We start from the raw sequence: 17,411 nt of genomic DNA, 5'->3' as shown, positions 1-17,411 counted from the left end.
TCCAACCCTCCCCAGAGCTGGAAGGCAGGGCAGTCAGATGATGGGAAGAGGGCTTGTGTCCCCCTTCTTAGAGGGGACTAGACCTCTAGTGTCTGAGGGAGACGGGCACCTTGGGAATCCCAGTCGTACAGGGGATCAATGGGGGCTGAGGGCTTGACCAACCCCACATCTCCCCTGTCTTTGGGAGGGAGATGGATGGGGAGAGCCAGAGTCCCTGCATCCCCTGCTCTGGGACGACTCCCTCCTCAGAGTCCAGGTGTGACTTGTCACTCCCTGTTCCCCTCTGGGCTCTGAGCTAAATGGAGGGGTCTGCCCCAGGGCCCCCTTCCCGAGGCCATACACCTCCCAAAGCCCCAGGGGCTAGCACCACCCCTACAGGAACCTTCCTTCCACCCCTTCCTATCGTGGGAAATGCCAGGCTGCCACTGGGGATGGATCAGGGGAGTCCTTCACCCTGAAGAGGACCTAGTATTAACCTGTTTTCCTAGTCGGAAGAGCCAAGGTGACATGGATGGAGACAGTGCAGCCCCCAAAATATGACTTCTCTGAGAACAAAAAGCAGTTGGGGACAAGTAGCCACCATAAGCAAAGTTTCCTGAACCTGCTCCAGTACCGGCATTGCTATCCTCTAATTTCAGGACTGGGAAGGCCCCATGTGGTCAGAAAGCACGTGTCTACACAGAGCCAGCAGCCCAGGGCCCTAAAGCCTCTGGCCATCCCTCTGGTTAGACACATCTACCAAAGGTGGGAGCCAGTCACGTCTTGCAGAAGAAATAGTGGACCAGGGTCCTATGAAGTCCAGATTTAAGGCCCTCAGGATGCCTGCAACACTCCATCAAACCCTAAGCCTGACTCAGCCCAAGGGAGGGGGCTGGCTGGAGCTGCAGATATCCTTTACTGGGAATCAGGGGAGCTCAGTCCTCGTCTCCACCCTAACACTCACTAACTCACCGTGTGACCTGGGCAAAGCACTTCTCTCCATGCCTCAGCTTCTCTGCATGTGATCTGAGGAAATGGATAACAGTAGGATCCTGAGCAGGAAGTAGGCAGCAGGTGGACACTGGGTTGGCTTTGCCTTTCAGAGAGGGGCAGTCTCCCGACCCTCAATTGACAGACCCAGTACCCTGGCCTCCTGTCACTCCACCCCAAACAGGCTCTGCCTACCCCACAGCCCAGGAAGCAAAGGGGGTGAGCAGCTGGCATCCCCTGGACCCCTGAAGGTTCCTGCAGTGGAGGTAAACTGATGCCCCTGTGGCTTTGAGGGCCACGGCCCTTCGGCAGTACAGCTGAGCTCCACACGCGTTGTCAACCGCAGCAGAAGAGTGGAGGCGAGCAGCCAGGACCCTGGGCCACAGCCTGGCACCAAGGGAGGAGCAGAGGAGCAGAGAAAGATCAAAGGGCAGACACAGAGGGAAGTGAGAAGTCTCAGTGAGAGGAAGGAGGTAGAGAGAGCACAGAGAGAAAAGAGGAAGAAAATGGAGCAGAGGAAGGAGCGGCTGCACAGAGGGGACAGGGGAGGCTGGACAGAAGAGGAAAGGGAGGACTGTCAGGGTGAGGTGGAAGGGTGCCAGGCCCTGGACTCAGGTCACGGGTGCCCTCTTGGGGCCGGCAGAGTCTTCACCAATGAAGGGTCCAAAAAAGAAAAAAGGGGAGGCTGGACGGGCAAGCAGGTCCCCTACTGGGGAAAAGGCCCAAAGAAGGAGCTTGATTCTTCCCCTTCCCCAGCAAAGGAGCACCAGGAATGGGGGGTCCATCTGTCCAGAGAAGAGGTGTCAGCTCCAGGCTTGCCCCTGCAGAGACTCCACCCTCAGAAGCACAGGCTCCAGTAGGGTTTGCAAGAGCAAACGACTTGAAGATGGGCACCCAGAGGGAAGCAGCCCCATCCAGAAGAAAGCCAGAGACTGAGAGCGAGCAGGAGAAACCCAGTCCCTTCAACATACACATTCACCAAAGTTCAGGTGGGCACTAACTAGTAACCTGTTAACTAATGACCTGTGCCTCAAGTGCAGGGAATAGGCAGAAGTGAGTGGTCTTGGTGGCACAGACCCACGAAGGCCCTGGCTGGACACAGAGCAGGGTCGTAGTATGAACATGTGCTGGGGAGGTGAGACAAAGCAGTCTGCATGGAAAGGAACTCAGGGGAAAGAACACCAGCTTCCCAGCCCTGCCTCACCTGGGTTCCTTCCCCACCCAGGCCCTATGGGTTGGAAACAGTGGGCCCAAGGCTCCCAGACATCTGTCTCAGAAGTGACATCACAGAGTGGCAGCATGCACTCTGTCATAGCCCTCCTTCAGAGCTGGCTCCCGGCAGCCCCCCTGACAATTATTGACCAGCCTCAGGTGGAAAGGCAATGCACCCTCCCATGACCCCAGGGATTAAAGGACTTTGGGATACAGTGTGTATTTAGCCTGATTTAAAACATGAACGAGAGTTAGATTTCTCTGTTTGATTCCAGGGGGCAGAACTAATGGGAATTTCACAACAAGTGGGAATTTCAGAAGGGCAGGATGACACTAAGAAAGAACCACTCAATGATCAGAATGTCCATCTTGGAGGTGGGAGGTAGAAGGCCTCCTACTGGTGGGCAGTGCATGGGTGATTCATGGGGTGGGAAGGGATGTTGAAGGAGGTAACCCCCTTGCAACTCAGAGATTCTTTAATTACACCACACCCTTCATGTCAGCTGCACTGACAGCTGGGACCCCAGGGGCACACCTAGTAGAGGACAGTGCCCAGCCTGGCCTGGCCTCTCCTCCCCTTCAGGGAGGGACCCAGGCCATGCTGGGATAGGGCAAAGAATCCAGGGGACTCCACCATCCTCTAGGGACAGAGGTCAACTCCCCAACTCAGGGGCTGCAGACAGCAGAGCTCAAGGAACTTGCTCAGTGTTTGCAAACATAGTGGGGGCTGAGGAGCTGCAGCAGGAGGCATGATAAGTTCCTTAGGATCCTCTGCCTGGAAAGAGGCAGCAGTGCCTTTTTGGCCCTCTCTTATCTAGCAAATATCCCATCTCTTGAGGCTAGCACTTAGCAATCCCACCAAGTGGTCACCCGCAGCCTCCGCTCCCTCTTCAGGCCCAGCCCCGGGTCTGTTTCAATCCACTGAGTGCCTGTGGAGCTGCAGAGATGCCTCCTGGAGCAATAGCTTCCCTCTCTACAGGATAAGATCATGAGGCCAGAGACCAAGCCTCACCAGGCTTCTCTCTGTTCCCCAGTAGACAGTCCAGCCCAGGCCTGGGGCCTTGGTGTTGCTGCCGGTCTGTGAGGCCCTGCAAGTCCTGGGGAGTAAGCAATGGGGGACAGGAATGGGGCTCTTGAAGTGATTCACGAGGGCCAGGAGGCTGAAGGAGGTGATGCCTTGTGGCTCAGAGATTCTTTACACTGCACTCTTCATATCAGCTGCACTGACAGCTGGGACCCCATGGCACACCTAGTAGAGGACAACTCCAGTCTGTCCATGCTATGTGGAAGTGGCTCCCAGGCCTGGCTCCAAACTCAGGTCTCTATTCCAATACGGTTTTCCTTCAAGAAGGCTGGGTGGGTCTCTACTATGGGCCTTGAATCTGCACAATGGTTTCAATGGTTTCATTCCCATTCTTCCATCTGAGCCTCAAAAGCACCACAGACGTAGGCAGAGTGAAGATTCTTATCTCCATTTTAAAGATTAAAAAGAGAGAGAGAGACTCAGAGATGGGAAATGACTTACTCAACAGTAAAAGACACCAAGGTTAGGCCCCAAGTCTTCTGGCCCTGAGCCCAGAACTCTTCCCATCCCAACCCAAGGCTTGGTGGCTGGGTAGGGACCACCTGCATGTCCATAGTGCCTACACAGGAGGAATCTGTAGACAGAGGCGTTTGCACCAAGCTTTTGGTCATGGATTGTCAGGAGCCATGCTAGAGATGGCATCTCAGCTCATACATGTCAGATGGGGGCAGGGGCACAGCCAGGGGTAAGAAATGGGTGGAAGGACAGTCCTGTTATCTGTCAGTCTGGGAAGCCTATTCTTAACATGATGTGTCTTCCAAGAGGCCACCTTGTTCTCTGACTTCTGAGCACTTATGTGGCACAGAGAGAAAAGTGCACCCATGGAGAGGAGAGGGTGGGTCCCAAGGGCCCACAGGATAGGTTTTCCTGACCAAAGACATTGTTTCCTGTCTAATCTTAAAAGACACAAGCTTCTTCCCAGGGGCCTAAGACAGTCCAAATAAGTAAAACGCATCTGCCTTCCCTGCAAATCAAAGGCCCCAGATTTTTCCTGCTGTGTCCCCAGCAAGCACAGAGACATGTGCTTAGATGCAGACAACACACACATGCCTAGGCAAAGTGGGGGGGAACTCACACTAGATACACAGATCTGGGCAGACTTGGAAGTACAGAGCCACTTACGGGGTTCTTGGCTGGGGCCATCCTCTTGTGACAGTTTCAGGGATGCAAGGGGCATTGTGCAGACTTGACTAGAGTGTCTCCCAGCCTGCTTTCCCCTGCAAAGCTGCTGCACACCACCTGCTCTACAGGCTGTGATTGTGGTTAGAAACAGAGCTGAGGGGAACCCTTCAAACAACTCTGAGGCCCTGGCCACCTGCACATCTCCCCACCTCCAGTCCCCACCTCTCTCAGAAAATCTTTGTCCTAGGAATACAAAGGCCAGGTGGCCAAAAGGGGAAAAGGAAAGAACATAGTATAAATATATTTACAAGGCAATGGGTCCCCCAAAGGCCACAGTCTGTCCCACAAATGCCTTGGAGACCAATGTTAGGATGAGACTCCAGATGAGTATTTAAAAGTTCAAAGTTCGGCCAAGCACAGTGGCTCACACCTGTAATCCCAGCACTTTGGGAGGCCGAGGTGGGTGGATCACGAGGCCAGGAGTTCAAGACCAGCCTGGCCAAGATGGTGAAACCCCATCTCTACTAAAAATACAAAAATTAGCCAGGTGTGGTGGCAGGCACCTGTAATCCCAGCTACTTGGGAGGTTGAGGCAGAGAATCACTTGAACCCAGAAGCAGAGATTGCAATGAGCCCAGATCATGCCACTGCACTCCAACCTGGGCAAAAGAGTAAAACTCTGTCTCAAAAAAAAAAAAAAAAAAAGTCAAAGCTCTGTATTCTCTCCAATCGTGTATTCTAACCTGCTCAGAAGAGCCCTACTTCCCCTATAGGTCCAGGACATAACAGGTGACCCTGATGGCCTGCAAACTTCCAATATGGCAGGTGCTACACCTTTATAAGCTTCTAGAGGCCAGTCTGAAATGGACAGATTTGACCTCAGCCTGAACAGCTTAGGACCTCCCATTTCCAAGGTTCCCCTGTTCTGAAAGCTCCAAAAGGGTGGGGACTGCTTATTAACTGCTGTAGCCCCTGGCTTGAAACATACCTAGCATTTATATGGTGTCCCATAAATAGCTGAATGAGTGAACCTGCTGTTTTCTTTTTGCCCTGACTAGGAGAGCTGAAGCCCATGAGGAGAACCTAACAGGCTCATGGTCTGGCCCTCATGGACACCACAGGGACTGCCAGGTGAAGTGGAGTCAAGGCCTGCTCTCAATCCTAGGCATGGGTGGAGACACGAGTCAGTATGAGTGGCCTGAGGGGGAGGGTCAGCAGCCCTGTCCGAGGCAATGGGAAAAGCACTGAACTTTAAGGCAAATGACCCAGGTTGAGTCCTGGCTCCTCCTTCTGCCTTCACTAGCTTTGTAATGTTGAACAAGTCAATATATGAATTTCATAATCTATAAAACAGGGACAGTAACGCTTGTTTGGTGATCTAGTATCTTCACAGGACAGCCATGAGGCTCAAATGTGAAAGCCCATGGCACTAGAAAGGGGAAGACAGCACGTCTGTGTGTCCAGTGTACACATATGTGCCTCCACACGCCAACACACAGACTGCTGTTTAGACTGAGCAGAGCAGTGGGGGGCAGCTGCGTGCAGAGACCAGGCCTTCCTCATCTCTGTATCTGCTACCACACTGAGCTCAGGCTTAGCATCCAGTAGGCATCAGCAAGTGCTTCTCAAATGAATGAACCAATGAATGAGTAAGTGGATGCGCCACTGACGAAAACGAGCTGTGTCATCCGTGTGTGTGCAGGACAGATGCTGCCAAGATCCACATGAGTGACCTAGGAGGACAATTAGCATACCCCAGACACTCTGGGTCTTGCCCTTCACAGTGTCATCGAGCATGCAGTGTCACCCTACACTGTGCATCCTCACCAGGGACAGAGCTCTCAGGGTCTCTGACCCAGGCTGGCACCTCCCCACCCCCAAACTCTGCTGAGGGCACTTCTTGCTGGTGCCACCTCCAGCTTCTCCAGACAGAGGCAGGTGTGGGTCAGAGACAAGGCCAGGTGAGGGGTCAGGAAGCACAGGGCAGGATGGTTACCGAGGTTGACAGTGAGCTTCATCTGCCCCCCATCCAGCTCCAGGCGCAGGGTGTCAGCAGACTCCCTGGAAGTGGTGGCCATCATGAGTCCGTAGGCCCGCTGGGACATGAAACGCAGGGACACATCTTCTGCCTCCGTGTGCATGGCGTTAGGCAGCATGATCTTCATGTACATGGAGCCATCGTAGCTCAGGACCGTGGCCTCTGCCCCACAGGAGTCGGGGAAGAGGAAAGGGGAAGACAGGCAGAGGCCAGGGGAGGGAAAAGACCAGAGAATCATTACAAGGGTGACAAGCCTAAGGCAGGTCTATGAGGGGATCCCCTAGGAGGAGGTGGCACAGGGATGGAAAGTAGGAGTTACCCTGAGAAGGAGCACAGGGATGGGAAGCAGGGACACCCAGGATGAAGACCAGCCTCACCTCTCTCACAGACCCGCCCAAGAAAGCCGGTCCCAATGCAGTCACAGACGAAGCGGTTCCAGCCTTCTCGACAGATGCCCCCATTGCGACAGGGGGCAGATGCACACTGCTTCAGCGTCTCCCGGGAGCAGAAGGGGGCGACGCCCACAGCCCCCTGAGCCTCGGCCAGGCCCCGGAGGTCTCGGCTACGCCCATCTATGAAGAGGTCCCGCACACAGCCCACGTAGCCTGCCCGGAGTGCTGCTGTCCACACCTCTGGGGGTAGGGGCAGGTCCACCCGGCCCCCCTCAGGGAGACCGCCCAGGTACAGCTCACTCTCCAGGTCCAGAATCTCGCTGTCCCCAGTTGCCAAGAATGGTGTGCTGCGACTATTCACTGAGATGGAGCCTGGGAATCAAGGGAAGGCAGGATGGAGAAAAGCCACAGGCCAGAAAGGGACATCCTGACTCTGCCAAGGAGGCCCCCACCAAGTATGGGCCCCTCCACTTTGTGCCCTGCAGTAGGCTCAGGAGGATGAGCAGCAGTCCTGGGCTGGAAGCTCAGCCTCACTCACTGCAAAAACTACTTAACAAAGGCCCCCAGGCTCAGAGGCTCCTGTGATGCAGCCCCAGCCCAGCTGCAGAATGCTGTGGGCCTCCGTCCATACCCCTCCTCCCCACCTCAGTGAGTCCTCAGAGGATATGCAGGAAGTGAGCATGCCCAAATCTTGAGCTCAGAAAGGGTTGGATCATTCACTGGGTCATTCCTGCCAGCCAGTTTCTTAGACTAGGAACCGGAAGCAGAGAACCTTAAGGAACAGAAGGGGCTGAAAGATCTTTAATCCAAGGGAGTTTTTTCCCCCAACAAACATTTATTGAGCTTTTATGACTAGATGCCAGGCACCTAGCACTTTAAATATATTATATCACTTAAGTCTCATAATAACTCTACGAAATTGGTCCTTTATGATCCCATTTTGAAATGGTAGATGAGGCTTGCAGAGACTGGGGAACAGTGCCAAAGCGCCACAGTGGGGAAGGAACACAGCCAAAGTACGGTCCCAGCAGCAAGAACTCAGAGCCTATACTCTCCACCCCTCAGACAAGAGCCCACTCTGCAGCCAGCAAGGCACACGAGCAGATTGGCTCCAGGGCCTGTGGGGCAGGACAGCAGTGAGGAGAAAGGAGGCAGGCACAGAATTTTTAGGTAGAAGAGTTCTTCAGAAATAGAGGGTGCTTGGCCGGGTATGGTGGTTCACGCCTGTAATCCCAGCACTTTGGGAGGTCAAGGCAGATGGATCACTTGAGGTCAGGAGTTCAAGACCAGCCTGGCCAACATGGTGAAACTCCATCTCTACTGAAAAAAAAAAAAAAAAAAATTAGCCGGGCATGGTGGCGCAAACCTGTAGTCCAAGCTACTCGGGAGACTGAGGCAGGAGAATCACTTGAACCCGGGAGGCAGAGGCTGCAGTGAGCCGAGATCATGCCACTGCACTCCAGCCTAGGAGACAGAGCGAGACTCCATCTCAAAAAAGAAGAAAGAAGAAAGAAGAAAGAAGAAAGAAGAAAGAAGAAAGAAGAAAGAAGAAAGAAGAAGAAGAAGAAGAAGAAGAAGAAGAAGAAGAAGAAGAAGAAGAAGAAGAAGAAGAAGAAGAAGAAGAAGAAGAAGAAGAAGAAGAAGAAGTAGTAGTAGTAGTAGTAGTAGTAGTAGTAGTAGTAGTAGTAGTAGTAGTAGTAGTACTAGGTGATTATCTTAGAAAAAAGACTTGGGATCAGGTGGGAGTTCCATAGCCTTTACTGAGACCTTAAGCTGCAGAAACCTCTACATTAGAAATTTTATTCTACTTGTATTTTTTAATTCCTTCTTCTGTCCTTTTCCAAGTTTGGAAGAACTGTTTAAAAGGGGTCGGGGTGGGAGTTGAGTTCAATCTCTCTCCTCACTGCAAGACCCCATTGCAGTCATCTTAGTTAGAAAAAAAAAAAAAGACTGCCTAACTTCATGGGATTAAAGACAAGTTAAGGAGGATTTGGGTCTGCATGAGGCCTGAATTTGGCAGGGAGCTTTGGGAGGAGAATCGGTGTGAGCATAGGGTGGGAAACCAAGAGGGAAGAACAGGGACCTCCTCTACAGACACATGCCCTCATTCAGGGCATGTTCTTCTTCTCTGCTCAAAACCGCACCTGAGGTCGGGCGCAGCGGCTCACACCTGTAATCCTAGCACTTTGGGAGGCCGAGGCAGGCGGATCACCTGAGGTCAGGAGTTCAAGACCAGCCTGGCAACATGGTGAAACCCCATCTCTACTAAAAATACAAAATTTAGCCGGGCATGGTGGGCACCTGTAATCCCAGCTACTCAAGAGGCTGAGGCAAGAGAATCGCTTGAACCCGGGAGGCGGAGGTTGCAGTGAGCTGAGATCATGTCACTACACTCCAGCCTGGCAGCCTGGGCGACAAGAGCAAAACTCTGACTCAAGAAAAAGCAAAAACAAACAAACAAAAAAAAACACCTCACCTGAACCAGAGCTGTGCCCCCTTTTAGTAACATGGTCTCTAGCTTTTCTTTCCATACGAGGTGCCAGATGACCCAAGGTCCTGACTCTAAACCCACTTCCCAGGGCTGGGGGCCGACTCCCCTAACAGGCCACTAAACATGGCCTGCCTGATCACCCACACCTCTATTTATAGCCAGATTCCCCCATGTCTGTTCTGCCCACCCACTGCAGGGTCTCCTGGGCTCTACATGACCCAACCAGACTCTCTACAAATGAACCAAATGTTGGAAAAGGAAGAGACAGAGAAGGAAAGAGATGGGGAAGGGGTGTATAATGGAGGGTCAACAAGAGGAAACTCTAGTGAGTACAGGCCTCTGCACCAAGATCACTCAATACATGGAAAAGAACAACCCAAGCATCCATCAACAGATGGATGGATAAACGCAAAGTGTATATCCAGGCAATGGAATATTATTGAGCCCTAAAAAGGAAGGACATCCTGACACATGCTACCACATGAACGAACCTAGAAGACATCATGCAAAATGAAATAAAGCCAGATACAAAGGGACAAATATTATATGATTCCACTTAACGGAGGTACCGAGAGTGGCCAGATTCTTACACAGAAAGTAGAATGGTGAGTGCCAACGGCTAAGAGGAGAGGGAATGGGGAGTTAGTGTTTATTGGGCCAGAGTTTCAGTTTGGGAAGATGAGAAAAGTTCTGGAGATAAATGATAGTTACCAGTGATATTTACACAACAATATGCATGTACTTAACACCACTAAACTGCATAGTTAAAAATGGTTACGACGGGCTGGGCACGGAGGCTCACACCTGTAATCCCAGCACTTTGGGAGGCTGAGGCAAATGTATCACTTGAGGTCAGGAGTTCAAGACCAGCCTGATCAACATGGTGAAACCCCATCTCTATTTAAAAAAAAAAATTATATATATATATATATACACACACACACAGACACACAAAATTAGCTGGGCATGGTGACACACGCCTATAATCTCAGCTACCTGGGAAGCTGAGACAGGAAAATCACTTGAACCCAGGAGACAGAGGTTGCAGTGAGCCGAGATCGCACCATTGCACTCCAGCCTAGGCAAAAAGAACGAAACTCCATCTTAAAAAAAAAAAAAAAAATGGTAACGATGGTAAATTTTTTTTTGCTGTTTTTTCATTTTTTTCTCTGTCCCACGTGATGTGCAGGAAAGGGTAGTAAATTTTGTTATGTATCATTTACCACAATTGCAAAAACAAAAATAGAAAAAAAATGGAAAAGATCTAAGATAGTTTTCTCGGAATAGCCGCCCCAAGTCTGTGTTTGTGTACACATATGAAATGGATCATCAGAGGCCAGGCACGGTGACTCACGCTGTAATCCCAGCACTTCGGGAGGCTGAGGCAGGTGAATCACAAGGTCAGAAGTTCAAGACCAGCCTGGCCAACATGGTGAAACCCTGTCTCCAACAAAAATACAAAAATTAGCCAGGCGTGGTGGCATGTGCCTACAATCCCAGCTACTTCGAGGCTGAGGCAGGAGAATCACTTGAACCCGGGAGGCAGAGGTTGCAGTGAACTGAGATCACACCACTGCACTCCAGCCTGGGCAACAGAATGAGACTTCATCTCAAAAAAAAAGAAAAAGAAAAAGAAAAGAAATGGGTCATCAGAAATGTCCAGAATTGGTCAAGACAGGAATCCAAGCACCGGCCAGACCTGGTCCAGACTCTGGCTCCAGAGATTGGTGTGAGCTAACAGGAGTACTTCCTAAAAGCACAGAGAAGTAGAAGCCCTGCAGTGCCCTGCAAGGTTTGGGCAGACTTCCAACCTAGAGTGTTACTGACCACCTGGTGGAAACCCTGGGGCACAGAGAGCTCTGGGAAGAATTCCTGGTGCTGTCCTGAGACACAACCCGGGGATGAAACCATTTAATGTGAAGCCCAGGGGAAGCAACACTTCAAGGATGGAAGCGAAAGAAATAGCAAGCCCATGAGAAGCTGTCATTCTCTGGGAGCCACAGGGGCCCCTCCTTCCTGCACAGGGAGGAATGGTCACTCCACCCAAACTCACAGGCCCAGCTCAGTGACAGGCGGAGGAGCACAAAAATTTAGCTAATGTTGGCCGGGTGCTGTGGCTCACGCCTGTAATCCCAGCACTTTGGGAGGCTGAGGCAGGCGGATCACCAGGACAGGAGATCAAGACCATCCTGGCTAAGATGGTGAAACCCTGTTTTTACTAAAAATACAAAAAATTAGCCGGGCGTGGTGGCAGGTGCCTATAGTCCCAGCTACTCAGGAGGCTGAGGCAGGAGAATCGCTTGAACCCGGGAGGTGAAGGTTGCAGTGAGCTGAGATCGCACACCACTGCACTTCAGTCTGGGCAATAGAGCAAGACTCCGTATAAAAAATATATATATATATTTAGCTGAGTGTTGGTAAGTGCTTAAATAGGATAATGTGTCAGTTCTCATTTATATCAATTTCCCTTTCTTGGATAATTCTCTCATGTTTAACAAGATGGAGAAGAGTAAAGGAGAGAGAATTAGCAGACAGAAAACAGGAAGAGGATGCAAAAGACTGAAATGAAGGGTGAAGAAGAGAGTGGCTAGAAGCAACAGAAGATTCAAGAACAGGCATCTGCTTGACCCCAGGACTCTCTGCCCTGATACTTTATTGTTCTAGAGCCCTCACTGCTAGGTGGGGGTGTGGGGCTATTTACTGTCTTTTTCACTCCATGCTCTCCCACCCCACACCAAAACAGGGGTTCTGTGACAGCGAAGATAGTCTTTTTAGTTTCCCTGCTGTCCATACCTCCAGAACCTTGGACAGCATCTGGCACACAGTGGGTGCTCAGTAACTGTTGAGTGAGCGAATTTTTTTTTTCCTTTTTTTTTTTTTTTTTTTTTTGACAGTCTTCCTCTGTCGCCCAGGCTGGAGTGCAATGGCAGGATTTTGGCTCACTGCAACCTCCGCCTCCCAGGTTCAAGCGATTCTCCTGCCTCAGCCTCCCAATTAGCTGTGACTACAGGAGTGCACCACCATGCCCGGCTAATTTTTGTATTTTTAGTAGAGATGTGGTTTCACCACATTGGCCAGGGTAGTCTCGAACTCCTGACCTCAAATGGTCCACCCACCTCGGCCTCCCAAAGTGCTAGGATTACAGGCATGAGCCACAGCGCCTAGCCTAGTGAGTTTTTTTTTTTTTTTTTTTTTTTTTTAATTGAATGGCTCTAGACAGAAGAGAGGCATGGCTGGGAAGATACATTCTTTTTTTTTTTTTTTTGAGACAGAGTCTGTCACCCAGGCTGGAGTGCAATGGTGTGATCTAGGCTCACTGCAAGCTCCGCCTCCCGGGTTCACGCCATTCTTCTGCGTCGGCCTCCGAGTAGCTGGGACTACAGGTGCCCACCACCACACCCGGCTAATATTTTGTAATTTTAGTAGAGACCGGGTTTTGCCATGTTAGCCAGGATGGTCTCGATCTCCTGACCTCACGATCTGCCCACTTTGGCCTCCCAAAGTGCTGGGATTACAAGCGAGAGGCATCGCACCCGGCCGGAAGATATATTCTTAAAGGAGAATGGGGTATCTACTCTATGTTGGCCACTGTGCTAATCCTTCTACAGGTGTGCTCTTATTTTCTCCTCTTGATGGCCCTTGTGGGATTATTCCTTCTACAGATAAGGAAATGGAGTCGCACTTCCAGCAAGTAGGGGAGCTGAGGTGTGATCCAGGTCTGACTGACACCAAATGCTGTGCTCTTTCTGCCAATGTCCAGAAAGGACAACTGGGAAGACGTGAGGAGGGGTGCAGGAGAGGTGGCAGGGAAGAGTATAGGAAACGGTGTAGAAGAGACCCGCTGAAGAGAGACGGAGAGCATGTCAGGGCAGATGGAAAGGGGTGGCCCACGGAAGGGGAAGGGTCCAGAGGCCTCCTGACCTTTTCGCCCATCCCTCTGGAAGTCCACGTGACACCACTCGCCATCATTGACCTTTCGGCTGGATGCCCGCAGCTTGATGCCCCCAGATCCCATGTCCAGCAGAAGATAGAGGTGGCCGTCCAAAAGCTCCATGGCAAAGTAGTCGGCCCGCTGAGCAGAGCTGTGGCTGCCAGCTCCACCCCCAGCCCGCCGGCCCTGGCTGAAGAGCAGCAGCCCATTGGGCTCAGTGGTGCGGAAGTCTAGGGAGATGGAGCCAGTGCGCTTAGCGCTCCAGCGGGGCAGCGCCACAAAGGCCTCGGGACTCTCAAAGGTCACAGGGTCCAGGGCAGCCACATCCTCACAGCGGAATGACAAGTCCCCCTGCAGCTTCATCTTGGGGTCCCCTTCCTTTGCCAGGCGGGACAGTTCCAGTTTGAAGTCATTGTTCTTATAGACCACCTGCAGGGAGGGGTGGCGTCAGGTATAAAGAATCAGAAAGCAGCTTAGGGCCTGGTCACTCCCACCCAGCATCGAGCACCAGGGGACCCAGTCACCCACCCCTGTAGCCCCTGCTCAGTTCCACCAGACCACTCCCCTTAGGCCTCTGTTCTGGAGCTTCAGGTACAGAGGCTGTGAACAAGCACCTCCCTTGCCTGTCCCATCCTGTCTTCTGGCCCAGCAGCAGCATGGTAACTTGCCCTGTGGGCTCTCAGTGCCCACTAAATTGCAGTTCATAATAATGGCAAGACCACTGACATGTGGTAGCCATTTTCTACTTGATGAAGCACGTTCACTTACACTCTCATGTGCGCCTCACAACCTTATGAAGTAGGCACTGACTACCCATCTACAGAGGAGGAAACTCAGCATTAGACAGTCAAGTGACTTGACCACAGTCACAGAACCAATGAGTAGAAGAGCTGGAATTCAAGCAAAGGTCTTTAGTCTTCACACCCAGCACTCTTTCCTCTGTTTCACAGCTGCCTTTGAGGGTCCTCTATGAGGATGGGAGTTTCTAAGGCTCAAGGAAATGAGAGGGGAGAAGCCTCTTGATGGAGTCAGTGGGCCTTAGGTTTTAAAGAGGGGGTGTCTCCCACCATGGACTTGGAAGGAACAGAGGACCCAGACACCTAGCCGGGTCAGACTAAGTGACACTGAAGACAGGAGCCAAAGGGCTCCTGAATGGCCTGCAGCCCCTCCCTAGCCCTACTCACGTCCTTGAGGCAGCCCATGAAGTTGTTGCTGACGGGTGAGCCCGGCAGGTCAGCTGTGTTGGGGCTGCCCCCAATGTAGAAGAAGTCATCAGAGCCCAGCATGGTGTAATCCTCCTGCGTGTAGCCTGTGGTGGTCAGGATCCCGTCCACCGAGATGGTCACCTGCCCAGCCCAGGAGGGAGGGAGAAAGACAGAAGACAACCAACATCAAATCCCTAGGAAGAGCTATGGCTGGGCAAAGGAGGGGCCAGAGGGCAGCAGGGGAGGGGGACCCCCATTTTTATGTCTGCTTGTCTTGGAGAAGGAACAGTGGGGGAAGAGAAGGAATGAGGAAAAGGAGGCAGCACAAGATTTGATGGTTTCAGGGTGGGCTAAGACCTGCCCTCTTGCCCCCAGCTCAGCAGGCAGGAGCCTGAAGGGTACTTGGAGAGCTCCCCATGAGGTCCTCCAAGAAGTTGTTCCTGGAAGGCACTCTGAACAAGAATGTGGGCTCCACGATGGATCCCCCATTCTGGGGCACAGGATGGGTGCAGATGGCATTCTCACTTTTCTTCTCCTGAAGGTACTCTCTGGACACACACATGACTCCAGAACTTCTTTCAAAAGTGTGCCAGAGAATGGTGTTCCCCAGACCTTGGTGGCTTAGACTCATCTGCAGCCCTCTCCGCTGGGTGCTGGGAAGCCTTTCAGTCTGGACCCAGTAGGGAGATGGAAGATAGCAGTGTGAGGACCAGGAGCTCAGATATTCCTAGAAAATCTTGAAACTTTCTGGGGTTGCCCATCGGGGTTGATTTCCACCCCTGCTGCCCAGCCTCCGGGTTTGTACTTCTAGCCCTTTCCTGAGTCTGTCTCTTGGCTCCTCAGATCTCCTTATATTCAGGTCACTCTCTTCCCTCCAAAGGAGAGGGAGCTCTTTAGCTACATTAGTCCACTCTTCCTTCTTCCTATCTAATTGCCTTGTCTACAGACACCACCAGAGTTACTCCAGGGAGTCAGGGCCAGCTTAGGGAACAGAGGGGATTAGGGCTAACCTCATGAATACCTTGCCCCTGGGCTGAAAGTTCAGTAAGAAAGCAGGATGAGTGGGAATGGGGGAGTACTTGGTGTTCCAGGAGGAAGGAGGGCTCAGCGGTGGCCTGGAGAATGCCGGAAGTGATCTTAGGTGGGGCGGGGCGGGGCGTGACAAGGACAGGAAACTCTCTGACTCCCCCAGTCTCCCCAGGCAAATGTCCACCTAGTCTCCAAAAAATCTAACTCTACAAGCAGCCCACAAGGGTTCAAGACACCCAGAAAGGTTGTGGGAGAAGGGCCAAGGGCTATGAGACCATGAGCCCCTACTCTAGGAAGGCAGTGGTTTGGGAAGGTCAGCTGGGAAAGAGGGCAGAGCTCTGCAGGGTCAATAGGAAGCTGGCTCAGGGTTAGCCCAACACTGTGTTTCCAAAGGCCACAGCTCACCCCATTTCTCATTCCCCTGGCAGAGAGGGGCTGGAGAAAGGGAAGAAGGAACCAGGATGAAAGGTCAAGGATAAGACAGGGAGTGGGTAATAGGCTGAACGGGCCTCCCTGGGACAAATTCAACTCCATCCAGCCCTCCACCTCCACTCTCCCTGATGCTGCACTGAAAGAGGTGCCTCAGTACCCTCTTTCAGGAACAGTCTAGAGATTGGGGCCTTCCAGTCACATCCTATGCCCTCCTCACCCACACCAGTCTATATGCACATGCCACCAGCCATCTTCCAGTGACTGGTCTCCAGGGGTCCATAGTCTCAGTGGGTGAGGGGAGGAACTCCAGGGGAGAACTGGGGTAAGGGAGCTTCCTGCCCTCCCAGGACCCCCGAATCCCCCTTGTGCTTGGCTGGAGCCTTGCAGTGAATAGGGTAGAACTGAGCCCCACTTTCCACCTCCTGGGAACCATCAAACCTTGTGCTGGGGTAACTAGGTTCAAGAGCAGAAGGTAAGAGGGTGTCTTTGTGGAAAGGGGCAGTCTGAAAGCTTTTGAATCTTATTTGAGGGGAGGGCCGGTCATTACCATTTATTTCTTCTTCCCTCCACCCCACCCTAAGGCTGGGAAGTAGGGGTCTGGGTAGAAAAGGGAAGGGTCAAAGTATTAGTCACAAAAACATGCAAACAAGATTAGACCTGGCAGAGAGGGGCTGGAGAAAGGGAAGAAGGAACCGGGATGAAAGGTCAGGGATAAGACAGGGAGTGGGTAATAGGCTGAACGGGCCTCCCTGGGACAAATTCAACTCCATCCAGCCCTCCACCTCCACTCTCCCTGATGCTGCACTGAGAGACCAGGAACTGGGCTGCTGATTACTTCCTGTGCCTAAGTCTGGTCACCCCAACTGGTCAGCTCCTGACAGGTAGGCACCAGACTGACATGTCCCTGTAACCCCACTAATCTGAACATAATCCAGGGTATACAGCACATAGCCATTAAAGATCATCTTATGACCCAGGGCCACAAAGCCGGCATCTCCATCTATGAACCTAACACCTAGGGAGCCTGTGACTTTGGTGACAGAAACTCAAGTGCACTCCTGCTTCAGTGCAGGGAAAGGGCTCTTCTGGTCCCAAAGCTCCCCAGGAAAAGAATCTCCTCTTTTGGCCTCCAGCCCACCTGAGCCCCTCAGCTGTGTCCTCCCTCCCTGACCTCAGAAGCCAGGGCACCAGCCACTGGCCATCTCCCTCACCCTATGGGCTCTCTCTATCCCACTCCATTTGCCAAAGTCACCCTCCCTTTGCCCTCTCAGACTTAGACGAGGTGACAGTGTAGGGTAGAGAGGAGGAAACACCCTCCTCAGTTTCCCTCCTGACTGGGCACAATCTCACCTTGCCCCCTGGGCTTTTTGCAGATCACTCCCATGTGCTCCCTACTGGGAAAGGGCTGCCTTAATCACCCTCTTATGGCCCAGGGCTGGGCCTGGGGGTGGGGTAGCAGGAGGAAGGACAACATAAGGAAGTGCCCAGAGGAAGGGGATCAGCCAG

General features: G+C 52.2%; 1 protein-coding gene across 12 annotated transcripts in view; it reads right to left on the bottom strand.

The window, feature by feature from the left end:
* The window catches only part of NRXN2 (neurexin 2), a 117,112-nt gene that overhangs the window by 47,522 nt on the left and 52,179 nt on the right, over positions 1-17,411 (bottom strand). For all 12 annotated transcript variants that reach the window (XM_073014973.1, XM_073014978.1, XM_073014975.1 and 9 more), the window contains 4 exons: positions 14,424-14,585; positions 13,230-13,668; positions 6,803-7,189; positions 6,384-6,587 (listed from right to left, as the gene is read on the bottom strand). In XM_073014973.1, the coding sequence (XP_072871074.1) occupies positions 6,384-6,587; positions 6,803-7,189; positions 13,230-13,668; positions 14,424-14,585 (1,192 nt within the window). The remainder of the gene's footprint in view (positions 1-6,383; positions 6,588-6,802; positions 7,190-13,229; positions 13,669-14,423; positions 14,586-17,411) is intronic.

Source organism: Chlorocebus sabaeus, chromosome 1 (genome assembly GCF_047675955.1).
Source record: "Chlorocebus sabaeus isolate Y175 chromosome 1, mChlSab1.0.hap1, whole genome shotgun sequence".
Lineage (NCBI taxonomy): Eukaryota > Metazoa > Chordata > Mammalia > Primates > Cercopithecidae > Chlorocebus > Chlorocebus sabaeus.
This window is presented reverse-complemented; position numbering and strand designations above follow the sequence as displayed.